This window comes from Odocoileus virginianus, chromosome 17 (genome assembly GCF_023699985.2).
Source record: "Odocoileus virginianus isolate 20LAN1187 ecotype Illinois chromosome 17, Ovbor_1.2, whole genome shotgun sequence".
In the NCBI taxonomy this organism is placed as follows: domain Eukaryota; kingdom Metazoa; phylum Chordata; class Mammalia; order Artiodactyla; family Cervidae; genus Odocoileus; species Odocoileus virginianus.
This window is the reverse complement of record NC_069690.1, coordinates 23,145,754-23,162,847: the sequence shown is the minus strand read 5'-3', so window position 1 is coordinate 23,162,847 and position 17,094 is coordinate 23,145,754. Positions and strand designations below refer to the sequence as shown.

At 50.3% G+C, this 17,094-nt stretch overlaps 1 protein-coding gene across 2 annotated transcripts in view; it reads left to right on the top strand.

Moving 5' to 3' along the window:
* The window catches only part of ITGAE (integrin subunit alpha E), a 59,550-nt gene that overhangs the window by 29,801 nt on the left and 12,655 nt on the right, over positions 1-17,094 (top strand). For both annotated transcript variants that reach the window (XM_020881188.2, XM_070478882.1), the window contains exons 11-21: positions 432-499; positions 1,463-1,598; positions 2,296-2,441; positions 2,792-2,932; positions 3,596-3,832; positions 4,825-4,955; positions 5,459-5,589; positions 7,505-7,668; positions 9,519-9,647; positions 11,617-11,690; positions 15,597-15,729. In XM_020881188.2, coding sequence (XP_020736847.2) covers positions 432-499; positions 1,463-1,598; positions 2,296-2,441; positions 2,792-2,932; positions 3,596-3,832; positions 4,825-4,955; positions 5,459-5,589; positions 7,505-7,668; positions 9,519-9,647; positions 11,617-11,690; positions 15,597-15,729 — 1,490 coding nt within the window. The remainder of the gene's footprint in view (positions 1-431; positions 500-1,462; positions 1,599-2,295; positions 2,442-2,791; positions 2,933-3,595; positions 3,833-4,824; positions 4,956-5,458; positions 5,590-7,504; positions 7,669-9,518; positions 9,648-11,616; positions 11,691-15,596; positions 15,730-17,094) is intronic.

Genomic DNA, 17,094 nt, shown 5'->3' with positions numbered 1-17,094 from the left:
GGCGAGAATACTGAAGTGGGTAGCCATTCCCTTCTCCAGGGGAATCTTCCTGACCCAACGATCGAACCCAGGTCTCCTGCATTGCAGGTGGATTCTTTACCATCTGAACCACCATGGAAGCCCCCAATATAAAATAACAAGTTTAAAAAATCAAAATAAAAAGGTAACAATAGTCCCAGCCATTCTCGGCACTCCCAAATTCTGTGAAGCTCTGATGAGAAGCTCTTTCTGGTGCTGGAAGAAGGGTGACTGGGGAATGGTTCCTGTTCCCAGGAGCTCACAGATGAGGAAATGGAGGCCCAGGAAGAGGAAGGAACAGCCCAGCCTACTTTGCCAGCAGCTATTAAAGCAGGCCCCTTGATCTCCACCCTGACTTGGTTTTTCCCTTCGCCTTGACTCACAGCAGGCTCACTGGGCTTCTTGGCTTTCAGGCACAGTTGGAGATGCCCCCCACTACCAGCTGGCACAGGTTGGGTTCAGCGCCCAGATCCTGGATGAGGTATGTGGCTGACTGAGCACCAGGGACTCCTAGGAGCTCAGGGTCTCCCCTGCCCCCATCTGGCTTACAGGGTGCTCCTGGAGTGAGGCATCTGAAGGAGCCGTTTTAGGACACAGGAAAACACTTCTGTGGGCTCACCCTAACCTGGACCTGTGTGGTCAAGGAGAGAGTGACCCTGTTTATAACAGGGAGTCATTCTGTCCTGTGCTAAAGGGTTAAGTGGCTCACTTAACACAGATTGGGAACCCCCAGGCCTGGGTGGGTTTGCCCACCAAGCTGGCTACTTCTTCCCTCTGGAGGCCCTGTTCCCCACCGATGGGGTGGGATACAGGCTGTGAGGACACGGTCCACGAGTGTGGTGGGAGCATGGTTAGCATGTCACTTAGCACAAATGGGCCTTGGGTGCCAGGCCCAGATGTGCAGCCTTGGGGGAGATAAGCCCCATTTTGCTGAGCCATACTTGTTTAATGTGGGCTTCCCAGGTGGCTCAGTGGTAAAGAATCTGCCTCCAATGCAGGAGACACCGGTTCAATCCCTGAGTTGGGAAGATCCCCGGAATAGAAAGTGGCAACCCACTTCAGTATTCTTGCCTGGGAAATCCCATGGACAGAGGAGCCTGGCGGGCTGCAATCCATAGCATTGCAGGAAGAGTCTGATGTGACTGAATACACAAGCACGCCCTTTTTATACACTCAACATCTGGGCCCCCGGGTTGGATTTCTGTGCCAGGGGCTGCTGGTACTGGAGGGACAGCTGCCCTGGTGTAATCCTGGGTACAAGGCCGAAACCCAGTGTTTGCCTCTCACCTTCCTTCTGCGTCTCTGGGCCGGTGGGCACTGATCTCCACCACCCCCTCCCCCAATCCCCTGCAAGGTTAGCTGTGCTGGCAGGTAGAACCGCGGCCACCTTGACTGGCCCTGAGTCCCTCCCGCTCAGATGGCCTCCAACCCTGCTCCCCTGCAGAAGCAGGTGCTGCTTGGAACCGTAGGGGCCTTTGATTGGTCCGGGGGCGCACTGCTCTATAACACACACAGCTGTAACAGCAGCTTCCTGAACCAGACAGCGGTGGACACCAAGTCTGCGCAGTATGCCTACCTGGGTGAGGGCGGGGCCCGGAGGCTGCCTGGGAGGGGCGGGACCCGCAGGCTGCCTGGGTGGGGGCGGGGCCCGGAGGCTGCCTGGGAGGGGCGGGACCCGCAGGCTGCCTGGGTGGGGGCGGGGCCCGGAGGCTGCCTGGGTGAGGGGCGGGGCCCAGAGGCTACCTGGGAGGGGCGGGGCCCGGAGGCTGCCTGGGAGGGGCGGGGCCCGGAGGCTGCCTGGGTGGGGGCGGGGCCCAGAGGCTACCTGGGTGGAGGCGGGACTTGAGTAGGGACGCAGGCTGTGGTAGGGTTCCTGGTTGTTCATATGGACCGAGGGATAGACCCTGATGCTGGTACCAAAGTGCCAGGTCCTGGGCCGCTGCCTAGGGAGGCGGGGCCTCTCCATTAGTAATAGTGGTGGGTGAACCTTCACCCGGTCCTTAGTCTTCATATACTGCGTTTGTGATGAACGTGCGTGGTGCACGTGTGTGGAGAGCATTTTGAGTGAGGCTGTATGTGTGGTAATGTGTGTATATCACTTCTGTGTGGCGGAGCACATGGGTAAGTGGGAGCCACCACTGATGATTTTTAAGAGGATGGGATAGTGTCTCCAGTTTTGCCCTGCTGCCCAAGCTACTTGGAAGGCCTGACTGGGAAGGTGGAGAAGAGTGGCCCGGTGGGAGGTCCCGGTCACAATGCCACCACCCCACCCCGCAGGTTACTCAGTGGCCGTGCTGCACAAGGACTGTGGCCTCTCCTATCTGGCGGGGGCCCCACGGCACAAGCAGCGGGGGGCTGTGTTTGAGCTCCAGAATGTGGGCAGAGAGACCAACAGCTTCGTGCCAGTGCTGGAGGGCAAGCAGGTACCTGTTGGGAAGGAACCCCCTTGCCACCATTATTATTGATGGGGATCCAGAGACCCCAGAGGGAAAGGAGTGGGCTCCAGGGCACACAGCAGGTGGGGGACCCCGTCTGAGCAGAACTCAGCCTCGGCCCCGGCTCTGTGTGCCTGAGTGCCAGCTGGTTTTCCCCATCGTGGGGGATCCAGCTGTTCACCCAGCCTCCTTTGTTATTCTGGTGAACATGCTGACCTGGTCTGACCCAAATCTGATGGCCCAGGAAGAACATGAGCAGGGGTCTGGTGGTGGTGGTGGCAGTGGGGGTGGGGGGGTCCCTGGCACTCCCCGTGAGCTGCAATCCCCCTGGCCTGTAGTTGGGGTCCTATTTTGGCTCCGAGCTGTGCCCTGTGGATGTTGACATGGATGGCATCACAGACTTGCTGTTGGTGGCGGCCCCGTTTTACCACATTGAAGGAGAGGAGGGCAGAGTCTACATGTACCGTGTGAACAAGCAGGTTAGAGATATCCGTCTTCACAAGGTGGCTGAGGCTGTGGCCGCTCAGCCTGGGGCTGAGGTGACAGAGGCTGGAGGCGCCCTGGCCCTGCCTGGCACTGGAGGGTGGTGATGGGGAGCTCAGGGTGGATGGCAGCCTGGTGGGGTGGCTGCTCCCTTCCATCCCCTCCCCCTCTTTCTTATTCTCCCCACCCCACCATCTCATGTTGATGACGATGACATTCCACATAGCTGCACAGTTGACAAAGCATGTTTTATCTATGATCTATGTTTCTCATAGTAACTGTGGGAGGTGGAAAAAAACTCCCATTTTACAGATGAGGAAGCTGAGACTCAGTGATGTTTGAGACTTTCCCCAGTTTACAGAGCCAGTGTGTGATGGAGCCAAGCCAAGAAGCCAGGCCTCCTGATCACCAGACCAGCACCCCAGTTGTGGGAGCAGACGGGTGAAGCTCTGGGTCCTGGACTGCAAGGCAGCAGGACCCCAGCTTCACCAGTTACTCACTGTGTAAACTTGGGAAGGTCTCTTGCCTTTTCTGAGCCTCAGACACCTGGCTGGAGAGTCAGAATCAATGAGTCTTTGAGCCTGCCTCCCAGGGTGGCAGTGGGGTGGGACCTCACTGCCTCCCTGTCTTGAGGGCTGAGCTGCCTCTCTGCCTTACAGAATGGCTCCTTCTCCTTGGCACGCATGCTGAGTGGGCACCCCAGGCTAACTTATGCCCGATTTGGCTTTGCCATGGCAACAGTGGGGGATATCAGTCAGGATAAGCTCACAGACGTGGCCATCGGGGCCCCCCTGGAGGACTTTGGGGCAGACGACGGCGCAGGCTTTGGCAGTGTGTACATCTACAATGGACGCGCTACCAACCAGCTGAGTGACCTCTCTACCCATCGGCCACAGGTGACCTCTTGCCTCTGCTCTGGGACTTGGATCTTCCCCAGATATGAGGGCCTGAGACCTGAGCCAGCTCCTGTCCTAAGTGTCAGGCAGGTCCCAGGGGGCTGAGACAGCCCAGGGGGGACAGAAGTCACTGGGAGGTTCTCACCTCCGCATCCTTCCAGTGGGGCTAGAGGTTGTGGCAATATCCATCTTCTTTCCTGAACTATGACTGTCTCCTTCTTTGGCATTCTTGACCCTGGACCTGCCCCAGATCCTCTTTCCTCTCTCTTTCTCTGTCCCTTCTCTGGCTCCTGTCCCCACACTGCCCCCCGCCCCACCCCATTGCATAACCTTCACCCCCTGGACTCCACTGCCAAATTCCACACTGTATCTTTTATGTGCACTGCCAGCCACCTCCAGCTGCAGTTTCTCTCCAAGCTTCAGTCCTGTGTGTCCAGCTGCTCCTGAGCCCCTCCCCTGAATGGCCTCCAGCATCTCACTCCCAGGATGCCCCTCTGAAAGCACCCTCTTCCCTGATACCTGCTGCTTCTCTGGGCCTCATCCCTCCACCGCTCACAGCAGAAACCCGGGCTAATCATAGACGCCCAGCTCAGCCTGTCAGCCTCCACATCCTAAAGATCTCACCATCTTCCAAATCCAGCCCCTCCTGTCCATCCCCATCACCTACACCCTGACTCCTGTCTCCTCCTCATCTTCCACCCTGTGTCTACAGTGGGGTTCTGAAATGTAATTCTGTAGGCACACCCCAGCCCCACATCAGGCCTCCTGGCACCCAGTCTCCCCTTTCCCACTGCACTAACCCCTGCCTGCTCTCCTTCCGCTCTCGGTCAAGCTCCACCCACTTCAAGCCTCTGTTCCAATGCCACTTCCCCTGGGAGAACCTTACTTTTTCTTCCAGTGCCTCAGTGTCCCCGGAGCAGGCCAATCTGTTGACTGAATAAAATGAAAAGAAACCCCTTCCCTCCCCGACACCCTGTGTTTCTCCCCCACAGAGGATCAGAGCCTCCGCAGTGGCCCCAGGACTCCAGTATTTCGGCACATCCGTGGCCGGTGGCTTAGATTTCAATGGCGATGGCCTTGCTGACATCACCGTGGGTGCGCTGGGCCAGGCGACTGTACTCCGGTAGGAGTCTGCCCTGCCTTCTGGGCAGCTTCACCCCATTGCCCTGCCCTAAATGACCCCAAGAAGACACCAGGCACTGATGGGAGGGAGTGAATGTGCTGTTTAAGAGTATTGGCTCTGTTGAACTGGGTTTGAACCTCAGCTTGCACTTAGGTGTGTCCTTGGGCAGAATCTCTAAGTCCCAGTTTTCTGATCTATAAATGGGAATAAAAATGCACCTGCTTCATAGTAGCCCCTAGTCTCTATTACCTTATCCTATTTTATTTTTAACATACCTTTTCCTGCGCAGAGGATTTTCCTGTTGTTTCTTGTTTATTTGCCAGTTGTCTGTTTTCTCACCAGAGCCAGGCTTGTCTCTTTCTCTGCTATGTTCTGAGGACTCAGAAGAGCATTTGGCATATGAGAGATGATCAGTAAATATTCACTGAATGAATGAAAGAGCCAGACGCCGATCCAGAAGTCCTGTGGTCACTTCTCATGTGCCCCTTTGCTGTCTTATGTAGCTCAAGACCTGTGGTTTATCTGAAGGTGTCCATGAACTTCACTCCCAAGGCACTGCCCATTGGTTTCAGCAGCAGTGTGAATGCGTCTTTGTGTTTTGAAATCAACTCTACAGCCCTAGCTGCCGAATCAGGTAACAGGCAGTCTAGCTGAACCTGTCCAGCTCTGTGGTCACTCCTTGTTGGCTTCAGTGGGGGAGGGGACAGAGAAAGAGGGCTGGGTAGGGTTGGGGTGTTATGAAATCCCTCTATAAGATTTTAGTTCCTTTGACCTGTTGTTGGTGTTCAGTTGCTAAGTCATACACGACTGTTTTTTGACCCCATGGGCTGCAGCACGCCAGGCTTCCCTGTCCTTGACCATCTCCTGGAGTTTGCTCAGATTCTAATCATCTCATCTACTGCTGCCCCTTTCTTCTCCTGCCCTCAATCTTTCCTGGCATCAGGGTCTTTTCCAATGAGTCAGTCCTTCGCATCAGGTGGCCAAAGTATTGGAGCTTCAGCTTCAGCATCAGTCCTTCCAATGAATATTCAGGGTTGCTTTCCTTTAGGATCGACTGGTTTGATCTCCTTGCAGTCCAAGGGACTCTCTAGTTTTCTCCAACACCACATTTTGAAAGCATCAGTTCTTTGGTGCTCCTGTGACTTTAGGTTCAGTTTAATGGGAACCGCCCCAGAAAAGGGTGACCTGCTGTTAAGTCCACATTCTGAAGGAGTCTTTCTGACCCTCTTGGGAAGAGGGGCATTGGATCCCGTCCTCGGGTTGAAGGGTTGGGTTTCTGAAAGAAGACTTGGAAAAAGGCAGGCACCTCTCCACCTCCAGCTACTGTGCCCACGCCTGTGTGTGTGTGGTGTCTCTCCTCTTTCTCTCTGATTATATCTTCTCCCCTTCCCTCCCTCCGCCTTCTCTCTAGACCAGGGGGACTGGATAATCTGCTGGAGGCCTGGCTAATCTGCTGGAGGCCTGGCTTCCCTTCCCATCCCCTTAGCTGGTGCTGGTTGGGAGACCTTCTGGAAGGCAGAGGTACTTTCACAGCCCAGGTACTTATTGCCAACCCAAGAGGTCTCCTCCAGCACAAACCCTCAGCAGCAGTCCCCAGGGCTTCGTCTCTCAGTCACCATCCCCGAGAAGTCACTCTACTTCCTGCAGGTCAGAAAGCGCGCTCCCAGGTGGCCTGGCTTTCCCGCAGGAGTCCAGGGTCAAGTCTGATCATTAGAAAAGGGCAGTCCTGCCGTTTCCAGCTGTACAGGCTGAAAGGTTGGGGCCACGGAGCCTGAACAGCATCTGCTGGGAGGTCGTGTGACACTGGGCAGGTGTCTTTCACTCTCCGCGCCTGGCGTTTTGCTTTGTTTAATATTTATTTATTTTATATATTGTTGGCTGTGCTGGGTTTTTGTTGCCATGCGGCTTTCCTCTAGTTGCAGCGAGTGGGGGCGATCCTCTAGTTGTGGTGTGTGGCCTTCCCATTGCGGTGGCTTCTCCTGTTGCAGAGCATAGCTTCGGGGCACTCAGACTTGGCTCAATAGTTGTGCCACAGAGGCTTAGTTGCTCCACAGCATGTGGGATCCTCCTGGACCAGGACTGAACCCCTGTCTCCTGCATTGGCAGGCAGATTCTCTACCACTGAACCACCAGGAAAGCTGGGGCCCCCGCTTTTGTTCTCTACAGTTAGGGTGTTGGCCCAGGTAACCCACAAGGTTCTTCCAGTTCTGCTATCTTCAGCTTTTACTCTATGGTCTCTCTCTTTCCCTTCCTTGAATCTTTCCTCCTCCACATTTCCCCCCTCAATCTCAGCCTCCTCCCTAAAAGCCCTCTTCCCAAAGGGAAGACTGACTTAGCCCTGGGGATGTTCAACCCCAGGTTTGGGTCTGGGGCACTGAGGGACCCTAACCAGGGGACAGAAGACATGAGAAAAGTAACTTTGAAATGAAGAAGAAACTCGGGGAAGTGCCTGTGAGGGGGAAACCAGTCAGGAGGGGCTCACGGGAGGGCCCTCGGTCTGGAGTTTGACCTCCCTGGTGCAATCAGAAAGATCTGATCTTCATTCTCAGGACTTGATGGGACCTCTCTGAACTTCACACTGGATGTGGATGTGGTGAAGCAGAGGAAACGGCTGCAGCATTCAGACAAGAGGATGGATCAGAGCTCCCTTAGGGAGTTGGGTAGGGGGCCCCGTCTCTGTGAGTCCTTCTCGCTCATCCCCACAGACGGACAGGTGAGTGGAGGAGTTTCCAAGAGTCCAGAGGAGTCTGTTTGTATTTTTTTTTTAGGGTTGCTGTGTTTCATTGTTTGTTTTTTTTTAATTTTATACTGGAGTATAGTTGATTAACAGGGGTTTCACAGGTATCACAGTGCTAAAGAATGTGCTTGCCAATGCAGGAGAAGCAGGAGATGTGGGTTCCATCCCTGGGTTGTTGGAAAGATCCCCTTGAGAAGGAAGTGGCAACCCACTCCAGTATTCTTGCCTGGAGAATCCCACGGACAGAGGAGCCTGGGAGCTCGAGTCCATGGGGTTGCAAAGAGTCAGACATGACTGACCATGCACTTATAGTTGATTAACAGTGTTGTTTTAATTTCAGGTGTATAGCAAAATGATTCAGTTATACATGCACATGTATCTGTTCTTTTTCAAGTTCTTTTCCCATTTAGATTATTGCAGACTATTAAGCAGAGTTCCCTGTGCTGTGCTATACAGTAGGTCCTTGTCGGTTATCTATTTTATTTTATTTTGGCTGTGCCATGTGACATGTGGGATCTTAGTTCCCTGACCAGGGATTGAACCTGTGTCCCTTGCAGTGAAAGCTGGGAGTCTTAACCACTGGACTGCCAGGGAAGTTCCCAGAGGGGGTCTGTACTGTTGAGAAAAGAACTGAGGTGCATGGAGTGAAGTACAGGGATCCATACACACAAATGAGGCAACTAAAACAATCATAATAGATCAAGAATCACATGATGGTGTGGGAGATGGGGGTTATGGTACCAGAAAACCAAGTTAAAGCAATCTACATAGATTGAACACGAAGTAAATCTCTGAGTTTCCTAGAAACTGGACAAAAAGGGAAATCCTCTGATTGCTGCCATTTTCCTTGGTAATACATTGGGAATAACAGAGTTCCCTCTCCCACCTGATAACAACAGTGGGGCAGAAGGCCCTTATGTGAGACGACATTAGAAAACCTGAGTGAGGCAAAGTAGAAATAGAAAGACAGAGGTTGTTATTTACAAAAGCTTACTCCTGATAAAGGTGCCTAGAAACCTAGGAAAAGTGTATTTGTCAGGACTCAGAGTCTGCCAGCACCCAAAACTGTGGACCTCAAAGGATCATGTATTCCAATAAACTCATAAATTATGCTTCAGACCACACATCTGTTCCAACATCAGTTCTGGTTGTTAAATGGATTAAGACTTCTAGCAAGTCTGTGACTTCCTTAAAGATAAGCATAGCTACCTTTTCCAGCCAAGACTCTTGCTCACCTATTTTCAGGTGTTCAAAGCTCTCACCCGGAGAAAAGTCTCAATAAACAAAGAGAATGGCAAGTGGCATCCCAGGCCATCTCCTGGTCTTCAGGGTTCTTTTGTTTGTTTGTGTTGGCTGTGCACCACGAGTGATCTTAGTCCCCCCACCAGGGACTGAACCCATGACCCTTGCATTGGAAGCACGGCGTCTTAACCATGGGACCTCCAGGGAAGTTCTGGTCTACAGTTTTTATTTTTCTAATATGTCCTCTGTGCCACTTCAAGAAAGATCTTTGTAAACATAGCTGAGACCATGACTCTTGGCTGCCCTTTGTTCTCTAAGTCCAAGCTGGAGTTTAACTCCTGCTGGCCAGAACCCCTCTGTGACTAGGGCAGGAACCATAAGAAATTAGACCTGAGGCCATGGCAGATCAGGGGAGGTTTTCCCAGTGCTTTTGGCAGCCTGGCCTACTTGGAAGAGGCTTAGGACTCCTAGCTTAACCCCTTTCATTCTTTAATATTGTGACCACATCAAAGTTAAAAGTATTCTCTTTGTCATCTTCTCTCCCACATCCAACTCCAACCTCGCATTCCTTGGTGACTGTGCAGCTGTGTCAGGAGGACTGCTTCTCCAACATCACCGTCAAGGTCAGCTACCACCTCCAGACCCCTGAGGGCCAGATGGACCAACCTCAACCAATCCTGGACTTCTATGCTGAGCCCTCCGCCATCTTCCAGGTGACTTGGCTAGGACCAGACTCTCCCGGGTGCCACCACTGTAAAAGTTCCTGCTCCCTTATCTTCAAAGAATAGTAAAGTTGGGAGGGTCTTCAGACAATGTTTAGGACCCTCCCTGCACAGATGGGGATAATAGAGCTCCTGAGATGGTGTTAATTTGCCTAGGACCTCACTGGTGGGTAATACGGGTCTCCAAGTGACTCCCAAGGCTGGTTCTTTTCTATTCACAAAAGGTGCCTGCTACATATTTAATGAAGCATATGGATACTTGGTACAAGTCTCTGATAATGGTATGGTAGAAGGCCTGTGTGGGGACTGGACTGGAGCCCATCTGCCCTGTACACAGAAAGTCACACTGGGGCTATTTCCCTTTGTAATTAATAAGTATATTATGAGGAGATGCTTTGAGATTACATTTGCGTGTGCTTAGTCACTCAGTCGTGTCCTGCTCTTCGTGACCCCATGGACTATAGCCTGCCAGGCGCCTCTGTCCGTGGGATTTTTTCAGATAAGAATACTGGAGTGGGTTGCCATGCCCTCCTCCAGGGGATCTTTCTGACCCAGGGATCAGGAAACTGTATCTCCTGTGTCTTCTGTATTGAAGGTGGATTCTTGACTTGCTGACCTATGATGTATCCTGTTTAACATCCATTCAGGATTCTTATCTTAATCAATGATTACTTTGATGCTTCGACAAAGAGATTAAAAAAAAATTATCTGACTGAGGAAATGGGTGAGGGGAAATTATTCGGTGTTTGGGCACATAGATGGGCTGCTCAGGTGGCAAAGTGGTAAAGAATCTGCTTGCCAGTGCAAGAGACGCAAGAGATGTGGGTTCAATTCCTGGGTTGGGAAGATCCCCTGGAGAAGGAAATAGCATCCCACTCTGGTATTCTTGCCTGGAAAATCCCATGGACAGAGGAGCCTGGCGGGCTACAGTCCATGGGGTCACAGAGTCAGACACGATTGAGCAGCAGCAGCAGCAAGCACAGAGATATTTCCAGAGAATGAGCTCTAGCTGGGAGCTTAGGATGTTTCAATCCTACTGAAAGAGAACAAGCTGCTTGGCTATATTAAAAGCAAAACTTAAAAAAAAAAGCCCTCAGTTGTTGACCCAGTCAGATAGAGCCCCAAGCTCTGACTTCTGCAATCTGCATCTCCCTTCTCTGGGCAGTGTAAGGTTTCTTTCTTGCTCTGGGCTCTCACTCTAGCTCCAATCATGTAAACAGTCCTTGTATAAAGCTACTGTGATGGTCGCTGGCTGCTGGGAAGATAAATGCAGTGATTCCCTAGGTAGGGAGCTGGCTGTGTCTCCTTCATAATAAAAAACAGACCTGCTCCTTTAGAAAACATGACTTTGCAACCTGAGCTGGAGCTTTTCAATCTTACCTGGACCTTTTGGTCCCACTGTGATTTCTGAATTTGTTTGGTGTAGGCAAGACTGCAAGGGGGAATATTTAACCTACAGAGAAGACTAGCCATGGGGGTAGAAGAGCTCATGGGACTGAACCTTGACAATATTCGGTTAGGTACCCACCCCCCGCAAATTAGTCCCCTGCTGTTCCCGCTCTACTTAAGAGGACTAAGGAGGCTTTTCTTCATATGGTTTCACCTACCCCCAAATGTTCAGAGTAATGAGTTGTGAGTGTTGCTACTTAATTAGCATAATATGCAAGTGACAGCTACTCCCACCATTCCACAAAGGTCACCCTGTTTTTGACCTTGGCCAGTGGCCTGATGCATGGGTACCTGTGTGGTAGGACCAGCACACCCATCCCTGACAAATCCAGGAACGGCACAGTCACACCTCTCACAGCCACGTGGACACAACCTCAGCCCGTCAGCCTCACCCGCACTTCTCAGAGTCAGTGGAAGGGAAACACATGTCCTAGAGAGAAGACCACGAAGCAAGGCCACTGGGGATGGCAGGCTCCCTGGGCTGACGCTGCCCCTCTCTGTCTGCTTACAGCTGCCCTACGAGAAGAACTGCAAGAATAAGCTGTTTTGTGTCGCGGAGTTAGAGCTGGCCACCACCATCTCCCAGTGAGTTGAATCCAGTCGTCATGGTTTCTGCAGTTAACTCTCCTCCTGAAGGCTTACCAGGGCCACCCCCTCACCAGGATCACTCACTTCCTCCTCCTTTCCCTCGTAGCCCACAAAGGGCTTTCGCACTAATTGTATCATTGCTTCCCCAGCCACCCAATGAAGGAGGCAAGACAGATTTGTATTCTTATGTTATGAATTTGGGAAGAGTCAGTAGTTGCAGGCCTGTGTGGGATCCCATGATCATTGGATGGACTTACACCCAGATTTCTTTCCATAACCCAGTGTCCCTCACTCCTAGGACCCCCTCACTTAGAGATAACCTCGTCCCTGGCTCACCACTTAACCAAATTACTTAATTCATGACATACTTAGGGAGTATCTCCTCTGTGCCCAGCACTCTAGGTGCTGGGAGATACGGGAAGCCCCTTTCTCACTTCACAATTTTGCTTACGGAGAGAAGATAATATGTAAGTCAACTTTGTGTTGAAAAGATGTACTATGAAGAAAAAGAAGACAGGGAAGGTGGGAGGGAAGTGCCAGGGATGAGGTTGGGGTTGCGGTTTCAAACAGAGTGGTCCGGAAAGCGCTCATGGAGAAGGTGATATTTGGTTTCATGGAAGAGCAGGTGGAGGAATGAACTCTGTGGGTGTCTGAAGGGAGAGCATCTGTCAGTGCCCTGAGCTGGGCGCTTGGAAGTGGGAGGAAGAGGCCAGGACACCAGAGTCAATGGAGGGGGCTGTTATTCAGTGGCTAAGTCTTGTCTGACTCTTTGCAACCCCATGGACTGAAGCATGCCAGGCTTCTCTGTTCTTCACTGTCTCCCGGAGGTTGCTCAAACTCATGTTCATTGAATTGATGTTGCCGTGTGAGGGGAGGAAAAATCATATGTGGCTCCATTTCCATGAGGACTTTTACTGTGAGCTGGGAAGTCAGAGGAATGACATGACCATGCACTTTCAGAGGATCATTCTTTTTTTTTGGGGGGGGGGGGCGGCTGCTCTCCCCCACACACAGCTGTCTTTGTTGCTGCGCTAGGGCTCTCTAGTTCCCCTGCACCATGTGGGATCTTAGTTCCCCGACTAGGGGCCAAACCCACATCACCTGCATTGGAAGGTGGATTCTTAACCACTGGACCACCAGAGAAGTCCCAATAGGATCATTCTTGCTGCTATGTTGAGAACAGACTGCAGGAGCAGAGGTGGAGGCAGGGCGATGGTAGGGAGCTATTGTGATAACTCGGGTGAGAAGTGATATGACTTAGGCCAGAGTGGTAGCAATGAAGGTGGTTATATTTTGAGGTTAGAGCCTGCAGGATTGGATGACAAATTGGATGTGGGGAGTGAGAGGGGGGGGTCTAAGAAGTCTTTCAGGGTTCCAGCCCAAGCATCCAGAACTGTGCAGTCCAACACAATAGCCTCTGGTCACATGTGGTTATTTAAATTGAAATGAATTAAAATTAAAGAAGATTTTAGTTCCTTAGTTGCCCTAAACACATCTCGCGTGCTCAATACCCACATATGGCTAGTGGTTTTGAGCAGCACAGATATATAATAGGTCATTTCCATTACTTCAGAAGTTCTATTGGAACATGCTGAATTCTAGAATGATGCTGATGCCAAGAACTGAATTGGGAAGCTTTTGGAAGAATGGTTTTGGAAGGCAAGGTGGGGAGGAGAGGCCATGAGCTCGGTAATTTTTTAAAACTGATTTTTATTGGAGTATAGTTGCTATACATTGTTGTGTTAGTTTCTACTCTACAGCAAAGTGACTCAGCTATATAAACACACGTATCTCCTCTTTTTTAGATTTCCCTGCCATTTGCCTTGTGATTGTCTATCATTTCTGTTGTTATTATGATTTGTTGTTGTTTAGTCGCTAAGTCGTGTCTGAATCTTTTGCAACCCCATGGACTGTAGTCCGCCATGCTCCTCTGTCCATGGGATTTCCCAGGCATGAATATTGGAGTGGGTTGCATGAGTTTGGTTTTGGACACGTGGTGGTCTTAAAATGCCCCTTCCCCCCACACCTAGTGCTGTGTGGGGAACATGGAACTGATGGCTGGTTGGCCGAGTTGGCATCTCTGAAGAAGAGCTCTGTTCTGAGTCCTGAGAAACCTTTTCATAGACATTTGCAGGACTTGTGTTTCAGATGTGGATAGCTTAGCACTGCCCGTCTCAGTCATGGAGGAGCCAAATGAAGGCTTTTGAGTGCTTTGGAATCCAGCCTAACAAGATTTGTTTCTAACGGGGAATTCATTACAGCCCCTAAAGCCCTCCCAAGTCAAGTCCTTGTGGAATAGACTGTGAAACAGCTGGCCCTACATCACCCCCTAGTGTCCACAGCTTGCAGTCTCGCCTTTTTTCCAAAGTATTGAGCCTAATCCTTAGCATCCAAATGCCTCAGTGGTTTGACCTTTTTTGTGGACGTGAATCTCCTGAAGAATCTAAGGTAAACTACAGACACTTGTCTTTAGATGATCACACTTGCAGACATAAAGCGTTTGCATTCAGGGAACTCTGAAACTGTCCCTGGACCTCGAGTTAAGAATCCCTGGTACATATTCCAGTGACTCTGAGATCTCTCTGCTGGGCTCTGAGACAGGACACCCAACTGACATTTCAATGTCGCTGCCTCCCTGTCCTCTGAGAACTTCTCATCATGTCCCGGACTGAGCTCATCTGGTCAGTTTCCACCCTCTGGTCTCCCGCTGTGTTCTCTCCATCACGACTAGCCCCACTGGGTCATCTAAGCTGGAAACTCTGAAACTGAAACTCAGGACACATCCTCGATTCCCTTTTTTTAAAAAAAAGTTTTTTAGATTTTGGCCATGCTCATGGCATGCAGGATCCTAGTTCCCTGATCAGGGATTGAACCGACACTCTCTGTACTGGAAGCACTGGGCCTTAACCATTGAACTGGCAGAGGAAATCCCAACTCCTGTCTCTTTTGCGCTCTCCTTGCAAGCACGGCCTTATCACCCTCCCCATCGCCACTACTACTATCTCATTTCAGGCCTGTGTCATCTCCCAGATGAATCCCCACACAGGCTCTGTGACTGCCCGCTATCCTCTTCTCAGCTGTGATAAAAAAACAAAAATGACTCAATAAGACAAAGGTCACATTACTCCCCAGAGCTGCACATTCTATTTTAAGACCTTTCAGATGGTTAGAAAGTTTTCTTCGTATTGTTAATGTGTTTCCCTGTAGATCTCAATTACTGAGAGTGGTTGTACACTCCGGGACCCCAGCATGAAGGAAGCCCTCACCCGTCCCCACATCTTCTCTTCTCCATGCTGAACAGGCTCATGTCTTAACTCACAGCCCATAACCTGGAAGGGCCAGGGGGATTTTGTGGTGGGAAAGCTGAGGCCAAGGAAGGGATGGGGGGCAGCGTCTGTCCCTTGCATGCTGTTTCTCTTGCGTTGAGTTTCTGGCACAAAGTCCCCCGTATGGAATGGATGAATTTGTGTTTCAAAGTTCATTGCCTGGGGTCATAGTGAATTGGTGGTAGAAAGAGGATTTAGATCTGATTCTCCCAAATCCCTTTCGGGGCTGTTGGACCTCAGGCACGTGAGTGAGCCTCCCCTGCCTTCTGTTCCCTTCACTGCAGCACAGAGAGTAACCATACAAGTTTAGAGTTAGCACCAGGATTAGCAGAGAGTGTGAGACATTTAACACAGTCCCCAACACACGGCAAATACTAAATAAATGATCATGTCACACAGCAACTGAGGTGGGTATGGAAGTCCAGGTGCTTGCTTCTGTTGTGGGGAAGAAGATCTAGGCTAAATGTATCCTTTAGGCAATTTATCTAAGAAGTTAAGAAGGTGCTGTTGCATTTCACTGAGGTTTTCACAGATTAAATAAACTGGTAACATTTATCTCTTTGGCTACCCTGTGCAGGCAGGAATTGGTGGTGGGTCTCACAAAAGAGCTGACCATGAACATTAGCCTGACTAACTCTGGGGAAGATTCCTACATGACCAGAGTGGCTTTGAATTTCCCCAGAAACCTGCAGTTTAAGAGGATACAGAAGGTAACTATGACAGCAGTTTTGGAACCACATGGCTCATGACTTTCCCTTCCGGCATCTCTGCTTGGTTATGGAAACCTCCTAACTCTGCCTCCTGCCTCATCCTCATCCATCCAATAAATGATTATTAACTAAACAAATCCCCTCTAATTCAACAATAAGCCATGGATCCAGTCATATCATTCTATGCCTTAAACATCAATGGCGCTATTTTGCCACCTAATCAGTCCTTCTGCCTGCAGCCTTTCTTAACTAGAGTTCTGAGACAGAAATAATCTATAATAAATTAGCTTGACTGGAAAGTAAAAGTCTGCTCCGCCTTTCATCAGCCTGGGAGCAGACTCAAAGCCAGCTGCAAGATACCAGAAAACAGTATTTCTCCCAAGGACACCCTGCAGCTGTAAAGTATAACACTGAAATATTTTGCTCTCTAAAATCATAGGCAGTCAGAAACTTTGCTGTTTGAAGTTATATCTGTAATTATGAAACCATCTTACTGTTGCCTGGAGAATCTAAACTGTTTTGACAAAGAGAAGCATTCTCATTTTCCATCTGAGACTTGAAACTTCAGATAAAATGTTCCTCTACACAGCTTTTCACATTCACCTGAATGGTTTCCAAGAAAATGGGTCTTTGGGTCCACTTTGCAGCCCAGAATTGATGTTGAGTGGCCCTTTTACACATAGCCCTCGCTTTTGTTTTTTTAAAGGACTTTTTTTTTTCCCCACATGGACCATTTTTAAAGTCTTTATGGAATTTGTTACAATATTGCTTTTGTTTCATGTTTTGGTTGTTTGGCTGCAAGGCATGTGGGATCTTGGCTCCCTGACCAGGGATCAAACCTGCACCCCCTGCATCGGAAGGCAAAATCTTAACCACTGGACCATGAGGGAAGTCCCATCCCTGCTTTATTTTGAGCCTATAAACCACTGCTTTGTTTATATTTCCCCAAATTCTAACTTTCCCCAGAATCCTTTAATAACTATCTTTTCCTTTGTTTGGTGAGATACACCACAGTGCCGTTTTCCTCACTCTAATGAGTAAACAAACCTGGCTCTGTCTTCCCACGGGTATGTCCCTGGTGGTCTGAGGCTGTTTGAGCTAGGATAGCACCCATTACATGCCATGCTCTCCTAAGCATCTAGAAAGGAACTAGACCCACCATCTTTGGGAGAATTAAAAAAACAGTGGTCACTCAGTTATTTTCCATATTCAGTGGTCCAGATGAGGAACCATGGCTGAAAAATGCTGCGTGGCAATGCAGGGGGCCTTCCATTGGTCCAAGGTTCAGTTCAAACGTCTCCTTCCCCAGGAAGACTGATTCCTCCTGGTTGGACCTCATCTTTCTCTACTGCTTGTTTCTGTGCT